Below are 16750 nucleotides of genomic sequence, written 5' to 3'. Positions count from 1 at the left end.
GAAAGTGAGTAAGGAAGACTGTAGAAAAATTGATGCTTTTGAGTTATGGTGCTGGAGGAGAATATTTACAATGCCTTGGGCTGCCAAAAGAACCAACAGATCTGTTTTGGAAGAAGTGCAGCCATAGTGCTCCTTGGAGGCCAGGATAGCCATACGTCGTCTCTCATATTTCGGGCATATTGTCAGGAGGGACCAGTTGCTGGAGAAGGATATCATGTTTGGGAAGGTGAAGGTTTCCAAGAAAAAGAGGAATACCCCCAGCTAGATGGATTGGCCAAGGGGCAGCATTGATGGGCTCAAGGGTGACAAAAGTAGTGAGGTTGGCCCAAGATCGGGCAGTGTTTCGTTCTGCTGTGAGTGTGTCGCTATGAGTCAGTAGCGACTCAATGGCCCCTAACAACAACAGTCAGTACCTACTCAGAGTGCTCTTATGCACAACAGAAAGAAATGCAGTCTGGTCCTCTGTTAACCTCACAATCATTGCTACACTTGGTCAATTGTTGCTGCTACTGTGACAATTCATCTCACTGGGGATTTTCCTCTGTTTTTCTGACCCTCCACTTTACCAAGCATGATGTACTTCTCCAGACACTGGTCCCTCCTGATATAATATGTTGGAAATATGAGAAATGAAGACTGGCTTCTAAGGAGCATTCTGGCTGTACCTCTTCCAACATAGATTTGTTAGTTATTTCAGTAGTCCATGACACTTTTGATACTCTCCTTCAAAACCATAAATCAAATGTATCAATTATTCTACAGTCTTCTTTATAAATTGTTCAACTTTCACAGGCATATGAGGTTACTGAGAATACCATGGCTTGGGTAAGGCACAACTTAGTCGTCACACTGACATCTTTGCTCCTGAGCACTTTATAAAGGTCTTGTGCAGTAGATTTGCCTAATGCAATACATCATTTGATTTTTTTTGACTGCTGCTTCCATGACTGTTGATGGTTGATTAAAGCTAGAAGTCTTTGACAACTTTAATATTTTCTCTGTTTACCTTAGTGTTACTTATTGGTTCAGTGGTGAGTATTTTTGTTTTCTTTATATTAGGGTACAACCCATGTCAAAGGATGTGGTTTTGTTCTTCAACAGTAAGAATGTTAAGTCCTCTTCACTTTCAACAAGCAAGGTTGTATCATCTGCATATCGAAAGTTGCTAATAAGTCTTCCTCCAATCCTCATGCCTGCCACATTCTTCTTCATATAATCCAGCTCCTTGGATTACTTGCTCAATATACAGATTGAATAAGCATCGTGAAAGTATACAAGTCTGTCACACTTTACTTAATGTTAAACCATTTAGTGTTCCCTTGTTCTGTTTGAACAACTGTCTTTTGGTCTATGTACAGATTTCTCATGAGCACAATTAAGTGTTCTGCAATACTCATGCCCTCAATGACATCCACAGCTTATCATGAGCCACACAGCAAAATGCCTTTGCATTGTCAATAAAGCACAGGTAAGCATCTTTTTGGTATTCTCTGCTTTCAGTCAAGACCCATCTGACATCAGCAATGATATATCTTGCTCCATGTCATTCTCTGTATCCAATTTGAACTTCCAGCAGTTCCTTCTCAATGTACTGTTGCAGCCATTTTTAAATTATCTTTAGAAATTCTGACTTCCTTGAGATACCAATGCTATTGTCCAATGATTTCTGCATTCTGTTGGGCACCTCCCTTTGGAATAGCCACAAATATGGATATCTTCCAATCAGTTGGCCAGATAGCTGTCTTCCAACTATCTTAGCATAGATAAGTGAGAACTTCCAGTGCTGCTTCAGTTTGGTAGAATATTTCAATTTGTGTTCCATAAACAGCCAGAGCCTTGCTCTTTGCTAATGCCTCAGTTCACCTTGGACAACTTCCTCCTTCTGTGTCATTGTCTCCTGATCATATGCTACGTCTTGACATGGTTAAACAACAATCATTTCGTTTTGGCATAGTTACTCTGTGTATTCCTTCCGTCTTCTTTGATGCTTTCTGCATCATTCAATATTTTCCCCATAGAATCCTTCAGTATTGCAAGTTGAGGTTTGGATTGTTTCTTCAGTTCCCTCATCTTGAGAAATGTTGATTATGTTCTTTCCTTTTGCCTTTTCTACTCAAGAAATTTGCACATTTCAGTATAATATTTTTGACTTTGGCTTAAGTATAATATTTTTGCTAATGCATGCAAAAGCTAGCAGTGAATAAGGAAGACTTTAGAATAATTGATGTTTTTGTGTTATGGTGTTGGAGGAGAATATGGACTGCCAAAAGAACCAATAGATCTGTTTTGGAAGAAGTGCAGCTAGAGTGCTCCTTGGAGGCCAAGATGGCTAAGCTTCGTCTCTCATACTTTGGACACATTGTCCGTAGAGAACAGTCGCTGGAGAATAAGGATATCATGTTTGTTAAGGTGGAGGGTCAGAGAAAAAGAGGAAGACCCCCCAGTGAGATGGATTGGCAAAATGGCAGCATCAATGGGCTCAAGTGTGGCAATAATAGTGAGGTTGGCCCAGGACTGGGCAGTGCATAGGGTCACTATAAGTTGGTACTGACTCGATGGCACCTAACAACAGCATTAGGACATATGGATTTTATAAAAATGTAACTTTTCTTGGAAGAAAATCCCACCTGTATGCCATTTCTCCCAAATTGAGTTAAGGAATGATTTAAGGAATTAGGAATCAGCCAAGTTTAGTAAGGAATACATTGTAAATCGTGTGTTTTGTTGATTTGTATGAACCTACAATATAAGGAGCTCTGGTAGCGTAGTGGTTACAAATCGGGCTGCGAACCTTAAAGTCAGTGGTTTGAAACTACCAGCCGCTCCGCAGGAGAAAGATGAGGCTTTCTACTCCCGTAAAGATTTACACTCTCGGAAACCCTGTACAGGGTTGCTATGGGTCGGAATCGACTCGACGGCACACAACAACAACACAATATAACTTCAAGACCCAGGAAGTATGTGAAATGTCATCCTACTGGCAAACTCACAATTTAACTTGCCACATTCCCTTGGCAAAGATCACAAGACCGCCAGGTCATAGATAAAAGGGAGTTTATTACTCACAGCAACAACAACAGCCAAAGTGGCATCATTTTTGTGTTGGTTTCCTGGACCCAGTTCCCACATAGCGATGTGAAAAGCATCAAGTGAAACCTGCACCTAGAGTGGACAGTTTTATACAAGAGGAACACTAAGCTTAGATAACCAGGACCTTTTATGATGGGCCGTAAGTTTGCATGCCTATTGCTCTGGTGTGAAACATTATCAGTGCCTTGCAATGCTGTTCTCTCTATACACATCTTTGAAGTTATAGTATCTAGAACAAAGGCAGGAAGTGCCATGATTGCATTTCTAGCAAAAAATTGCTGTACTGACCTCCAAGGAATTCCACAGACATCTGAGTTATATCCTTGGGCCAAAATAGATATACTAATAGGTAATTTAATCACTACAGTACTGGTTTCTGGAATCCTGGTGTGGGGCTAGGGTTAATGCACTGGACTGCAAGGTTGGTTTAAACTGCAAGATCAACAGTTCAGGCTTACCAGCTGCTCCTTGGAAACCCTATACATGGTCTCTATGAGTCAGAACTGACTCAATGGCACTTAAAAACAAGTGGTTTCTAAACCCTTGAAGTGTTGTCCATGACTTAGAAGCTTCCAGGAGCTTGTTGGAAATGTAGACTTTCAGATCTCACCTTTGATCTGGTGAGTCAAAATTTATATTATAATAGGTGATGGATATACACGCATACTTAACTCACTCTGGAACCAGATAGCTTTAGAAACTCAAGAAAATATCACGTCACCCATAGCATGTTGTTAGGTGCCATCTAGTCAGTGTTTACACAAAGAGACCCTATGTGACAAAATACAACCGTCATCTGTGGTTTTCTATGGAACTTTTTAGGAGGAGATTTTGAGGCCTTTCTCCTGCAAAGCTGCTGAGTGTGTTCCAACTGCTAACATTTCTGTTTGCAATTGAGTGCTTATTCATTGCAACTTTGAGTCTCTTACCCATAGGATAGTATAGTAACTACTATAACTGTGCTGATCCTATGTCCATACATATTTATATATAATAATTATTTCTAATCACATATATATCTAGAACTCCCCTGGAGAAACAGTCTGAGGTAAAAGAATATCCTTTGATGATGATGGGTATCCATGAGGGACACATGTCTTTTAGAAAGAAAAAAATTGTGCTGCAGTAGGGATACTGCAGAGAGACACCAAAGTAGGCTTCAACTCCTTTGATCAAGTGGTCTTTCTTAGTTTCGTTTGCAAGAGCAGTTCCTACATTCTTTTCCCTTCTTTTGCCTTGCAGAAAATCCTTCCAATGTCCACTTTATTGAACAGCTTGGTGGATTAAAAGGAAACCTTCCTGGAACAAACCTGCATCTTAGCACTTCTTTTGCTACAGGAGCCGTCTTTTCAGGCAGCTTTTTGGACTCCCTTCTGGCCACAGTGAGTACAGTTGAATTACAGATCCCCACTGACTGATAAGAGGGGTGAGTGGATTGGATATGGCTGGAGAAGTAGAAAGTGTCTCACAATTTCAGGTTTTCTGTTTTGTTGTTGGTGATATTTTTTAAAAAGTCATTCAAATACATTATTATTATTATTTTAATATTATCTCACAACTACTTGGTGAGGGAAGAAAATGTTTCACCTTTTTGGAATTAAATCTCGACAGCCCTTGGAATTGAAATAGCTTACTTATCTCAGGAGGAATGTGTAAGTAGCAGAGTACCATACCAACCTTTTGCTTCAAGCCCAACTTGACACACCTGGCCACCATGATGACACAGCTTAGGAGTTGCTGCTCTCTATTCCCTATAAAATCTTCCCAGCCACGCTGTCAGAAATCGGTCACAAAAGACACAGAGGTTTCAAGGGAAAAAAGCTTTTTTTGCCTGTTGGTAGTTTGAGTTTTGCTCAGAGTTTAGTCAACTATCCCTATGTATCCCAAGCCTCTTTTGGCTCCATTGTTGCTCTTTGGTTTTCAACACTTCTTTTGCTGCTAAACAGATACCTTACAAAGATCATCAGACTCCCATAAATACATGTGACACTGTAGGATAAGCACTGGATCGCAAAGTCATTCGCAAGGTCAGTGGTTTAAATGTACCAGTCATTCCTCAGAAACACGATAGAGGGTCCCTATGCATTGGAGCCAACTCCATGGCACTTAACAACAACAACATAAATACTAGAGGGCTTTAAAAACTTAGTGGGAAAATGGGATAAAAATAATGGATTCGTTTTGTCCATCAACTTTTGAAGACTCTCATAGAATTGATTCAGTGAACAAATACTGATTGAACCAGCTCTATGTTGGACACTGTCCTAAGTGCTGGGAACACTATGGTGATGAAACAGGGCTTATTCTAGTGGAGAAGATTGTCAATAACCAGGATAAATACATAAGTAACATGGAGGGTATGTCAGAGAAAGCTTAAGGAGATGCAGTGACAAGAGATTTGGGAAGTAATTCAGGGAAGGAATTCTATGCCATTGAAGGCAACACTGGCAAGGTGCTATCTGAATAAAGTTCTTCCAGGGAGTGAACATTTAGATCTCTGGGGGAAAAGCACTATAGGTACAGGAGAAAAAGGCAATGAAAGTGAAGTGAGAGTGCACCTGGTGTGTTCAGGAGATTTGAATATGATTTCCACTCACAACATCTGTGAAGTACTGCAAGAGAACTTCCAAGAGACATCCATGTAATGTACTACCTCACAGACTCCTCACACAAATATTCTAAGGAATGGATTACAAAATGGTAGGGCATCAATATTCAGATGCTTATAGGCATACTACTCAGCAGACTCTGATAAACTTGTTGCTTTCTGGAACTCATATAGAGTTAGATGAGTATCTCAAATGCCCAATTTACACTTTTGAGAGTATGTGACTGGGAAACATAAATCCCTCTTAGGCATCGGACACATTTAGTACTGAGGGAATTATGTTGCCTTGGCCTCTGGCTCTATAAGCCATGGTTGAGTACTTGTAAATCCCGTTGAGTTCTCAGTGAGATAACATGACTTCAATGAGAGTCTAACCGTAAACAAGAGGCAGACTATAAGTTGCCTAATGAGTTGGTTAATGGAATTCAACCTTGACTGTCAGCAGAGATGCACCAAAGGGAGTCAAGTCAGGTTACTTTTCTGGGAAGGTGGCTCTGTCAGGAAAGTATTTTATCACTTTCTGTGAATTAATTTGCCTGTAAGTAACGAGTGCAGTGTCAGGCAGAAGGTAAAGTTAGACACACTTGACCTATCTGCAGGATATATTTGTAAGGTGTTAGTTCACCTCAGAGATTCTTAGATGGCAGACAACTTTGAGGTTCAAATTAAACTAGAGCCTTAATCTAATTCCACTGGCCAATACAGACAAGAACAAAATCACAGAGATTTTATTTAGATTTTGCTACAAGGACAGGATGGGCAAGAAGGATTGGAAGAATAGAAATGAAAACAAATTAATGAATAATATGAACCAGCATAAGACACACAAGCTTGGTAAACAGTCTTAAGCCAGGGACAGTCCCTGTGCCCACTCTTCACTAGCAGAGGGGTGTAACCTTTGGTCACCATTGAAGAGCACCACTTGTTCCCAGGCTTATTATAGTGGCTGGCTGTTGTTGAGTCTGTTCTGATTTATGGTGTCACCTTGTGTGCAGAGTAGAACTGTTCCTAGAGTTTTCAAGGCTGTGACCTTTCAAAACAGATGACTAGACCTGTCTTCTGAAGTGCCTTTGGGTGGGTTCAAATCTACAACCTTCCAGCTGGTAGTTAAGTGCTTAACTGTGCCTTACAGGGACCCCATAAGCTGTCAACAGATTTTACATCAATGGGTTTCACTGAATCACTCAACACCAGATATGTTGATAAATAAATGAACTTGGTAAAATCTCAGAGCTATGTTTTGAGACCCCATAGTCAAGTCTGTGGGAAAAAGAAACAACTACAAGCTATGGCCTGATATATGAGGTTGTCATAGTAGGTCACAGCCACATTGGACTTTCAGCTTACCTTTAAGGATTCCTGGTAAGTGCTTATGTTAAGCCTGACACTTGGTCAACTAAATCTAGAATAAGGATTGCCACTCCAGAACTCTACTTTTGTCAGCCATCAGAGATTAAAAGGACAGCATTTTCCTAAGGACAAAATTCAGAAAGGCCTAGGAAAGAAAGAATGGAATCACTAAAAATAAAGAGGAAGTGGATAAGTAACATTATACTGAGGACAGTACAGTCATTGGGATAAAATGAAGTATGTGATGTGTTGAATGTAAAATTGATGGTCTGCTCAGGAAACCGTCACTCAATTCACAGTTGTTGTTTTTAAAGTTCATGGATAAACGGAATTAAAAGAGAATGAAATTATTCCATGAACTTTTTGAAGCCTCCTCACATATGGCCTGGGAAAAGTGAACACACTTTAATACATCAACTCAAAATCCTGATGTTTACTCTGGCCATTGAAAAAACTCAATTAAAAATAAAATCTGTTTATATCAAGTCTCTGTCCTGACTCATGGTGATCAGTGTTTCAGAGTAAAACGGCACATAGAATTTTCTTGGCTACAATCTTTATGGAAATAATTGCCAGGTCTTTCTTCCACAGCATTGCTAGGTGGATTTAAAATGCCAAATTTTTAAAATAGCACCTCAGTGCAAAACATTTGTACCATCCTAGGACATTAAAGTGTTGTTGATGTTAGGTGCCATCGAGTTAGTTCTGACTCATAGCAAACCCCTGCACAACAAAATGAAACATTGCCCAATCACAATTGTTACTATGTTTGAGTCCATTGTTTCTGTCATTACATCAGTCTATCCTGTTGAGGGTCTTCCTCTTTTTTCACTGACCTTTCTACTTTTTCAAATGTGATGTCCTTTTCCAGAGACTAGTACCTAACAACATGTCCAAATTTTGAGAGGCAAAGTCTCAATACTCTTGTTCCTAAGGAACATTGTGGCTGTACTTCTCCCAAGAGATATTTGTTGTTTGTTCTGGCAGTCTACGGTTCTTTCAATATTCTAATCCAACACCATAACTCACATGCATCAATTCTTCTACAGTCATCCTTATTCATTGTTTGGATATTAAACTAGATTATTGACAATAACTAGTGAATGTTGCCTACTCATGTTTTCCTTTAGGCCTGGCCTGGTGGGATTGGCTCTATTTGACTTTCCTACCATACCCATTGGAGTTCTGGTGTGGCACTGTGGGTTAATATGCTAGACTGCAAAGCAGCTCACCAGCTGCTCTTTGGAAATCCTATACAGGGTTGCTATCAGTCTAAATGACTCCATAGCACATAACCACCAATACCACCACCATACTAGTTACAAAGTAAAAACATGCTCTTCTTGCCCAAGGCTTCAGCCTTCAGTTCCATTGTCTCCTCTCCTCCAGATGCCAGTTGATCTTGACTGGCCTCCTGATCTTATGACCCAGTCACATGAAATTAAAAACAATAGCCTAAGAAAGGAAGATACTGTTTATTTTCTTCTATTGAAAATATTTTGGTCACTGTGATGGCTCTAGAACATGGTCTTGTGCACTCCATTTTATTTTTCATGCTTACAGAAACATCTAATTGCTGAGAAAGGTGTGAGGAAGGGAAAAGTTTTGATCTGCCCTTAAAGTTGGGGTGGCAGTTATAGGCCCCACAGTTATAATTCTCTCTAACAATTCCCTGTGGCAGACATCACTAATGGCCACAGCTGTTCTTTTAAAGACCATACTTGTGAGTCTTTCCTGACAGAGACACTGAGACAACTGCTTCTGATAAGATTTGGTATGTTGTTGTTAAACATTGTCAAGTCAGTTTCGATTCATTAGGGTTTCTGAGGAGCAACTTGTGGGCTTGAACCACTGCCGGCATAATGATTCAAGTCAGCCCTGCGGTTCTGTGCATATTCTATAGTGCTATACCAAGACGCTAAAATTTGATGTAAGATCATGTTAGTATTAATAGCAATAGCTGTAATAGGAACAATTACTTACTTGGTGCTAAGAACATTGCTAAATTCGTTATTTATATAATTATGCTTAATTCTATATTAACCCAATTTGTTAAGTACCATCAAGTCACTTCTGACTCATAGAGACCCAGTATTATGTTTCCAAGGAGCATCTGGTGGATTTGAACCTCCAACCTTTTGGTCAGCATTCCCATGCTTATCTTACAGCATCACACCAGGATTCCATCATTGTCTCTATAAGTCAAACTGACTTGAAAGCACTAAACAATGCTGCCAAGTCAGTTCTGACTTATAGAAACCCTATATAGGATTTCTGAGGAGTAGATAGTGGGTTTGAACAGCTGACCTGTGGTTAGAAGTCCCGTGCTTAGCTCACAGTACCACATCAAGAAAACTATCATGAGTCTCATTTTACAGATGAAATAACTGAGGGTTAAATAATATGGCCAAGGTCACAGCACTCATAAATGTTAAGTCAGTTTTCAGATCTCTGTTATTCTAATTCCAGATGTTTTTCTAATTCCTTACCTTAGTCATTGCTCTTTCAGAAATCTATTTCTAGGATCACTAGTATATTTTCAAAGCAGTGAATATCAAGTTTTGCTAACAGGAATCCTAATTTTAAGAAAGCTTGTGGGTGTGAGGTATGGGCAGAGAGGAGGAAACAAGAACATGTCCACCCTATTTCATTCTGTTCCAACATGAACTTCTCTACCCTCAGTGAGAACAGCTGTACTCTTATCTGTATCATAAATGAGGTTCCTGGGTAAAATGTGACTTGAAGATAGAGTTTGGTTGCAAGAAGTTTTTTAAAATCACAGCTCTAGAAGTTAAAAAACATGACAAATGGAGAGCAATAAAAAAAAAAAAGGAGATAAAATCCTTGTTCTCTATTCTGAGATAGATTTCCGTTTTCCAGTCAGGTATGCTGTGCTTGAGGCAGGAGTCAGTATTTTGCACATTTGCATGTTCCTTTTGTCCTGCTATTTCCCTTCCCAGAGGGCAGCCTCCAGATTTGGCTCCTCCAAACTGCTGTCCAGCTTAATACACCAAGGGATCTGTTTCTCATTGCTCACTAGTTTAGTTTTTCCCTGGCACACTCAGAAGTTATAATTAGAATCAAAATGTTTGTTTCCCTGATGCCCATACTACACAGAAGGGCAAGGCTAAAAACAGATGCATTCAGAACAGACTCCCTCAGAATAAAAGGGGAGCTAACATAATGCATCAGCACTTTCTGAATCGAGAGGAGAACTTCAGTTTTAAATTTAATCTTGGTAGACTATATTTCCAACCTAATATTTAAGGACCTGCTTCCTTCTTTTGTGTACTCAGAAACCTCCTTCCTTTTCAAGTGTACTTCTTCAGCTTCTTCTCCAAAGTGTCTTCATAAATGTGCAAATCCAAAAGAGGCAGACAAACCTGCAGTGACCCACTGCAAGCTTGTCACTGCTTAGAAATACTGACGTTTTGTTTTCAATTTTCATGCAAATTTTTCATTCTATCCTCTAATATACCTTTAGTATGTTTTTCTAACATAAAATAATGAATTTTCACTACAAATCTCTTGATATATTTTCACTATGGCCTCAAGTAAGGAGTTCTGGTGTTTCTGTGGGCTAGGCATTGACTGCTAACCACAAAGTAGGCAGTTCAAACCCACCAGCCAATTCACCAGAGAAAGACAATGAGGCTATGGGCTCCTGTAAAGATTTAGTCTCTAAAACCATATATAGTTTTATGGTTTTATGAGTCATAATCAGCTCAATGACAGGGACTTTATGAATTCACATAGTTGTTGTTGTTAAGTGCCGTCGAGTTATTTCTGACTCATAGAGACCCTGTCTATACAGTTTCCAAGGAGCAACTGGCAAGCTTGAACCACTGACCTTGTGGTTCAAACTGAGTTTTCAGTCCAGCACATTAACCTACAGTGCCACACCAGGACTCATCACATAGTTATTTGTTATTGTTAAGTGCCATGGAGTCGGTTCTGACCCATAGCAACCCTGTATAGGGTTTCCGAGGAACAGCTGGTGAACTTGAACTGCTGACCTTGCAATTCAAACAGCTTTGCATTAACCCACAGTGCCACACCAGGACATAGTTATTAGCTGCTGTCGAATTGATTCTGACTCATACTGATGCTATATATATTATATATATACAGAGTAAAACTGTTTTGTAAGATTTTCAAGGTTGTGACCTTTCAGAAACAGATCTTTGGGCCTTCTTCTGAGGTGCTTCTGGGTATGCTCAAACTGCCATACTTTCTGACTTATAGTTGAACACTTAACTGTTTGTGCCACCCAGGGACTCCGTGGTTTCAAGTATCCTCTGATATTCCACTGTAAACTCTTGCCCCAGTTGGAGAAGCATGCCTGTCTGGTATAGTTCATATCCAATTTTAATCTTCTTTTTGGTCAATGCTATAAAAATTAAAACATGGAGAGGAATTCTGATCCATAAGCAGGACTCACATATAGCTTTAAAATAACTGAGCTCCACACCTAAGCAAGAGTGCAGATTGTATCCAATATAGCCATTTTCCTTTGCTTTTGAGAAGAGTGAAATCCACAAAAGTTACATGTTATTCTCAAGTTACTTAGGTGGTTCATTGCAGTTTTCTTACCTTACAGCCTCATTCTGAATTAGACGTATCATTCAAAGAATGTTTTGTTTTAAGACCTTTTGATGTTCTTAGAATAAAAAGCAACAAACAACCAGGGTTTTAGTATCTATACTACTAGGTAATAATATTTCAGGTCATGAGACAGACCTCAAGCATTGTTATAGCTAAGGGCTACAATATTTCTACCAATCCTAATTCTAGTAGATATGATTGTATTAGAAACATTGTCCACATTTGAAAGGGAGGAAGAAAGCAGAGAAAAAGGAAGAATGTCAGACAGACAAACAAGGCCAATACCATATCACAGAGCCCTGAGTAATAGTAATAATATTAATAAGAGGAGATGAACCCACAAAGCAACATGTAAATCCCATATTTCCCCAAATATAGACTTATAATGCTTTTGATGTCAAAACTAAAGAAACGAGATATTGTAGCGTTAAATCTCTCTCAGTTAAATATGTGAAGCACATGTTTCCCCAGAACTATCAACACCAGGATATCCATGGAATGTATGCCATTTCTTTAATCAGTGGGGAATTATTCCAAGCATTATATTTGATCACTCTACAATATTACCACATGTTCCTAAATGGATTGAGGGTCAAACTAGATTTATAGCCTCTATTCTTTCCTGGGTTTCAGGGTGCTGATTTCATAATCACCCTACTGGGAGGCGATGGGGCAGTACAAAGAAAAGAGATAACAAGGGGGACATCATTCATTAAATGCTTTCAGTTACGGGATTAGGATGGAGGAGGCATTTGAAATAAACTTTCAGCTTGGAAAACATTGTAAAAATTATTTTATTTGCTCTGATTTCTTATAAATTATATTATTTCTCAGACCAACTTGTCCCAGAGTCCTCTACATCGTACCAGAATTATTTATTTGCTTAAAATCATCTCTTCACTGCAGTCAATATTCTTAACATTTTTAAACATCTGCTTTATTCAAAGCATGATTGGGACTGTACATTGTAAGTAACAAAGTACATTGTATGAAGGATCCCATAAATGACACTCAGAATGTCATGTGAGGACCACCAGCATCATAACCACATAGGGTGCTTTTAAAAATTATAACACCCACTCCTGTCCATAAAATCTGATCCAGTAGATTTGGGATCCCAGAAACTTAAAACATTCATTAAACTCATCTCCAGTGATCCAGATACACAACAGTCAATAATAAAGGAAATAGAATCTAGTAATGTGTGTTATATATTTCATTCAATCTTGAAAGCAATGCCAGAATGTGGAGATTATTATGTCAGCTTTAAGATCATAAAAATGTTACTGAGAAAGAATACAAGAATTGCTCAAAGGCTTTCAGCTAAGAAGTGACACTCCAAGATTCAAATTCAACTGTGATACCTACCATTAGCTGTAAAATACAGAAGAATGAAATAGAATAAAAGTCAGAAGAAGGCATGAGCTCACAAAAAAAGGAAAACTTCTTTGAGAAGTCCAAGAAAGAGTTCATCAAGCTGATGAGAGGCAAACCAGATGCACAAAAGCAAAGGCATGGAACAGCTTCCAGCAGACCAGTGTGTACTGGAGTGAAAAGTTCATGGAGGAGAAAAAGCCTGGAAAGAGAGCTGGGGTTAGATCAGCAAGCCCTCAAATGTTGTGATAATGAATCTGAACTTTTTTTTTTTTTAATGTTTTATTGTGATTTATGTGATAGTTTACATGGGAGAACATTAGCTTTACATTCATCCTACTGCATGTCGTTTCATTGCCATGGTTACAGTCCCCTCCATGCATCATCAACCAACCAAAGGGTATACCCTCCAAGCCTACCCCCGCCCTCACTAGTCATCAACACACAGATCCTCTCCCTCTCTAGGTCTAGAGTCCCCAGCTGCTCCATCTCTCAATGTCATTATCTCTGCCTCCATCTCTGGTGTCACTGTTTCTCTGGGTAGGGCCCTGCACTCTACTCTTCTCCCTTGATGATCCCGGGGACCTCTGCTCCTGAACTGCAAATTCAATCACTCCCCTCCTTTTGCTACAAAACGTCTACCTTTACATTTCCAACCCTCACAGTCAGTCCGTTAGCAATTATTCACTATTGTACCACAAGAAATCTATCCCCATCTCCTTTCATGCATTTATTCTTTTAACTAACTTCATTTCATTGTACATGCAGGTAGTTTCTAAGTTTGGATGGATTCAGGTTAAGACAACTTTACATTTCCAACCCTCACAGTCAGTCCTGATAACAGTTATTTACTATTGTATCACAAGAGACCTATCCCCATCTCCTTTCATCAACCCCGCCCAGACAGATTGGATACTACTCACTGAAGATTCTACCTTCCTCCATGCCCTGTGGATCTAGGCTCCCTCTTGAAAGCTTGTAAGCCAGTCCCTTCTTGCCTTTGTAGTGGCCCCATTTTGGGTAGCCAATGTCCAAGTGGTCCATCCCTGTCTACTCTGTGTATGGAGGGAGTGGGAATGATCCACCCTGTAAAGATTTGTTCCCTCTTATGAGCTCTGGTAGCGTAGTGGTTACGAATCAGGCTGCAAACTGCAAGGTCAGCAGTTCGAAACTACCAGCTGTTCCGCGGGAGAAAGATCATGCTTTCTGCTTCCGTAAAGATTTACAGCCTCGGAAACCCTGCACAGGGTCGCTATGAGTCGGGACTGACTCCACACCACATAACCATATACCTATGAGCTACTGCATCCATAGGTATAGGTCAAGTTCATCAAATTGTATCACATTACTCTTTTTTTTAACCTCTTCTTTCTTCTTCTAGTTGAGCCCTGATCATCCAGTCATTGAAGCCAGGTCAAGTGGATTTTATCTGCAAGTGTGGGTGTTCTTGTGCATCTCCCCTCACTTCTTATCAGCTGGATGTTTCTCTCCACTCTAGTCCTCTGTGGCTATGTCACTGACTCTGGGCCTAAGAGTCCCCAGGCCTTTCCACATTGCTGGCCAACCAGGTCTGCACCCAGGTTCACAGGAGTCTATTGAACATTGTATGGCTTAGTTCGCAGCTTCATTTCTGTTTTTCCCTCACTTCCCCTTATCAGTGACAAACATGATCACCAATCAGAGTACATGTCTGTTCATGTATTCGCATTGAGCTTTAGACTTGGAAGGGGGATTGCCCTGAGGGAACCCGAACACTTGCCTTGATTTATCCTAGGCAGGCAACTTGCTTATTCTTGTAGTAATCGGTCTGACTGCCATTATTGTTTTGTATTTTTCCTGTCGGTCTTTCTTTCAAGAAGTATCTTCTGTTCTTCTAGCCCACTCCAGGCTGGTCTGGTTGTCCTTTCAAGTGGAAATTTCCCACCTCAGAAGATTCTGGATGGGGCTCAGGATTCCACCTATGGTCTTATGTAATGCAGAGGCTCCACAGAGGCTCCTGCTTCATTGGGCATGTTGTAGCCCCATTTTGGTATCCCAATCAATTATAGGCAGAAGACAGATTTATAAGCTTTCAGTGGTAATATTCCTGGCTATTCCTTTCTCTACCCCTCAGGTGTCTATTTTATAATTGTATGCCAAGGAAACCAAGATTCATAAGACAGCCAAGCATCTTAACATTATTTCCCCCCTTTTCCCCATTCCAACCATGTTTCAATCCCTGTATCCCAGAGCCCTGTTGTTCCAAGGCTGTGCATATATCATTCATTACCTCTGTCCCACTTAGCCAATGCAAACCTGCCTAATTGTTTTCCCATCCACCTTGTTCTTCCATTTCCCTTCACCTTCTTGTGTATTGCCCTCTCCCTAGCACCCAAACTATCCTGTGTTTATTCCCTACTCTGTGCTCCGCTTTCCCCTCCCTCCCCTCTCCCCACCCCCCATATCCTGGTAACCAGCAAAGAATATTTTTCTTAATCTTTTACAATAGTGCTCCTATGCAGTATTTCTCATTTTTTGACTGACTAATTTCACTCAACATAATGTCCTCAAGGTTCATCCATGTTATGTGGTGGCTTTCAGCTTCTTGTTATTCTTCAAGGTAACGTAATATTCCATTGTGTGTATGTACCACAATTTGCTTTCCATTCTTCAGTTGATGGACACTATGGCTGTCTCCATCTTTTTGTTATTGTAAATAGTATTGCAATGAATGCTGGTGTTCATGTTATGGCTCGTATTTCTTGTTGGTACATACCAAGTAGAGGAATTGCTGGATCATAAGGTATTTCTATTCACAGCCTTCTGAGGAAGCACCATTTTGCAGTCCCACCAGCAATGCAGGAGCATCCTAGTCTCTCTACATCCTCACCAGCATTTATTGATCTCTTTGCTGTTATCGCTGGTGTGAGAAGATATCTCAATGTTGTTTTGATTTGCGTCTCTCTAATAGTTATTGATCACGAACATTTCTTCATGGTGTTGGCCGCCTGGATCTCCTCCTTGGTGAAGTGTCTGTTCATGTCCTGTGCCCATTTTTTAATTGTGTTATTTGTTTTTTCTTGTAGAGGTGTTGTAGTTTCCTATACATTTTAGAAATGAATCCCTTATCTGATGTGTCATTACAAAAGATTTTTTCTCATTCTGTGGGTACCATTTTACCCTTCTGGTGAAGTCTTTTGGTGCACATAAGTTTCTAATTTTTAATATGTTGCAATCATCTATTTTGTCTACTGTTGTTTGTGTAATTTTCAAAATGTTTGATAGTCTGAGTATTCCCTGTATTAGAGCACTCACATTTCTCCCTATTTTTTCATTCATTGCCTTCATAATTTTGTGATGCACATTTAGGTCTTTAATCCATGCTGAGTTTGTTTTTGTATGAGGAGGTATGAGATAAAGAACTTGTTTCAATCTTTTGCTTTCCGGTTCTGCCAGCACCATCTGTTGAAGAGACTATCACCTCCCTATGTGATATATTTAGGTACTTTGTCAAAAATCAGTTGACTGTGTGGATGGGTTAACTTCTGGATTCTCCATTATGTTCCATTGATCTACATAGCTTTCATTTGTATCAGTACCAGGATCTTTTGACCACTGCAGCCATAGATTAAAATTTAAAGTCAGGGAGTGAGAGGTTTCCAACCTTATTATTCTTCTTAAGCAGCACTTTGCTTATCCTGGTTCTCTTTCCTTTCCATATAAAGTTTGTAATTGTTTTTTCCA

General features: G+C 39.7%; 1 protein-coding gene across 1 annotated transcript in view; it reads left to right on the top strand.

Annotated features, from left to right (window-relative positions):
• LOC102837799 (potassium channel subfamily U member 1-like) overlaps positions 1 to 16750 on the top strand; it is a 285478-nt gene that overhangs the window by 251273 nt on the left and 17455 nt on the right. Inside the window, 1 exon segment of the mRNA XM_006859999.1 lies at positions 4333 to 4472. Coding sequence (XP_006860061.1) covers positions 4333 to 4472 — 140 coding nt within the window.

The sequence above is a fragment of the Chrysochloris asiatica genome, unplaced genomic scaffold (assembly GCF_000296735.1).
Source record: "Chrysochloris asiatica unplaced genomic scaffold, ChrAsi1.0 scaffold00035, whole genome shotgun sequence".
NCBI lineage: Eukaryota > Metazoa > Chordata > Mammalia > Afrosoricida > Chrysochloridae > Chrysochloris > Chrysochloris asiatica.
This window is presented reverse-complemented; position numbering and strand designations above follow the sequence as displayed.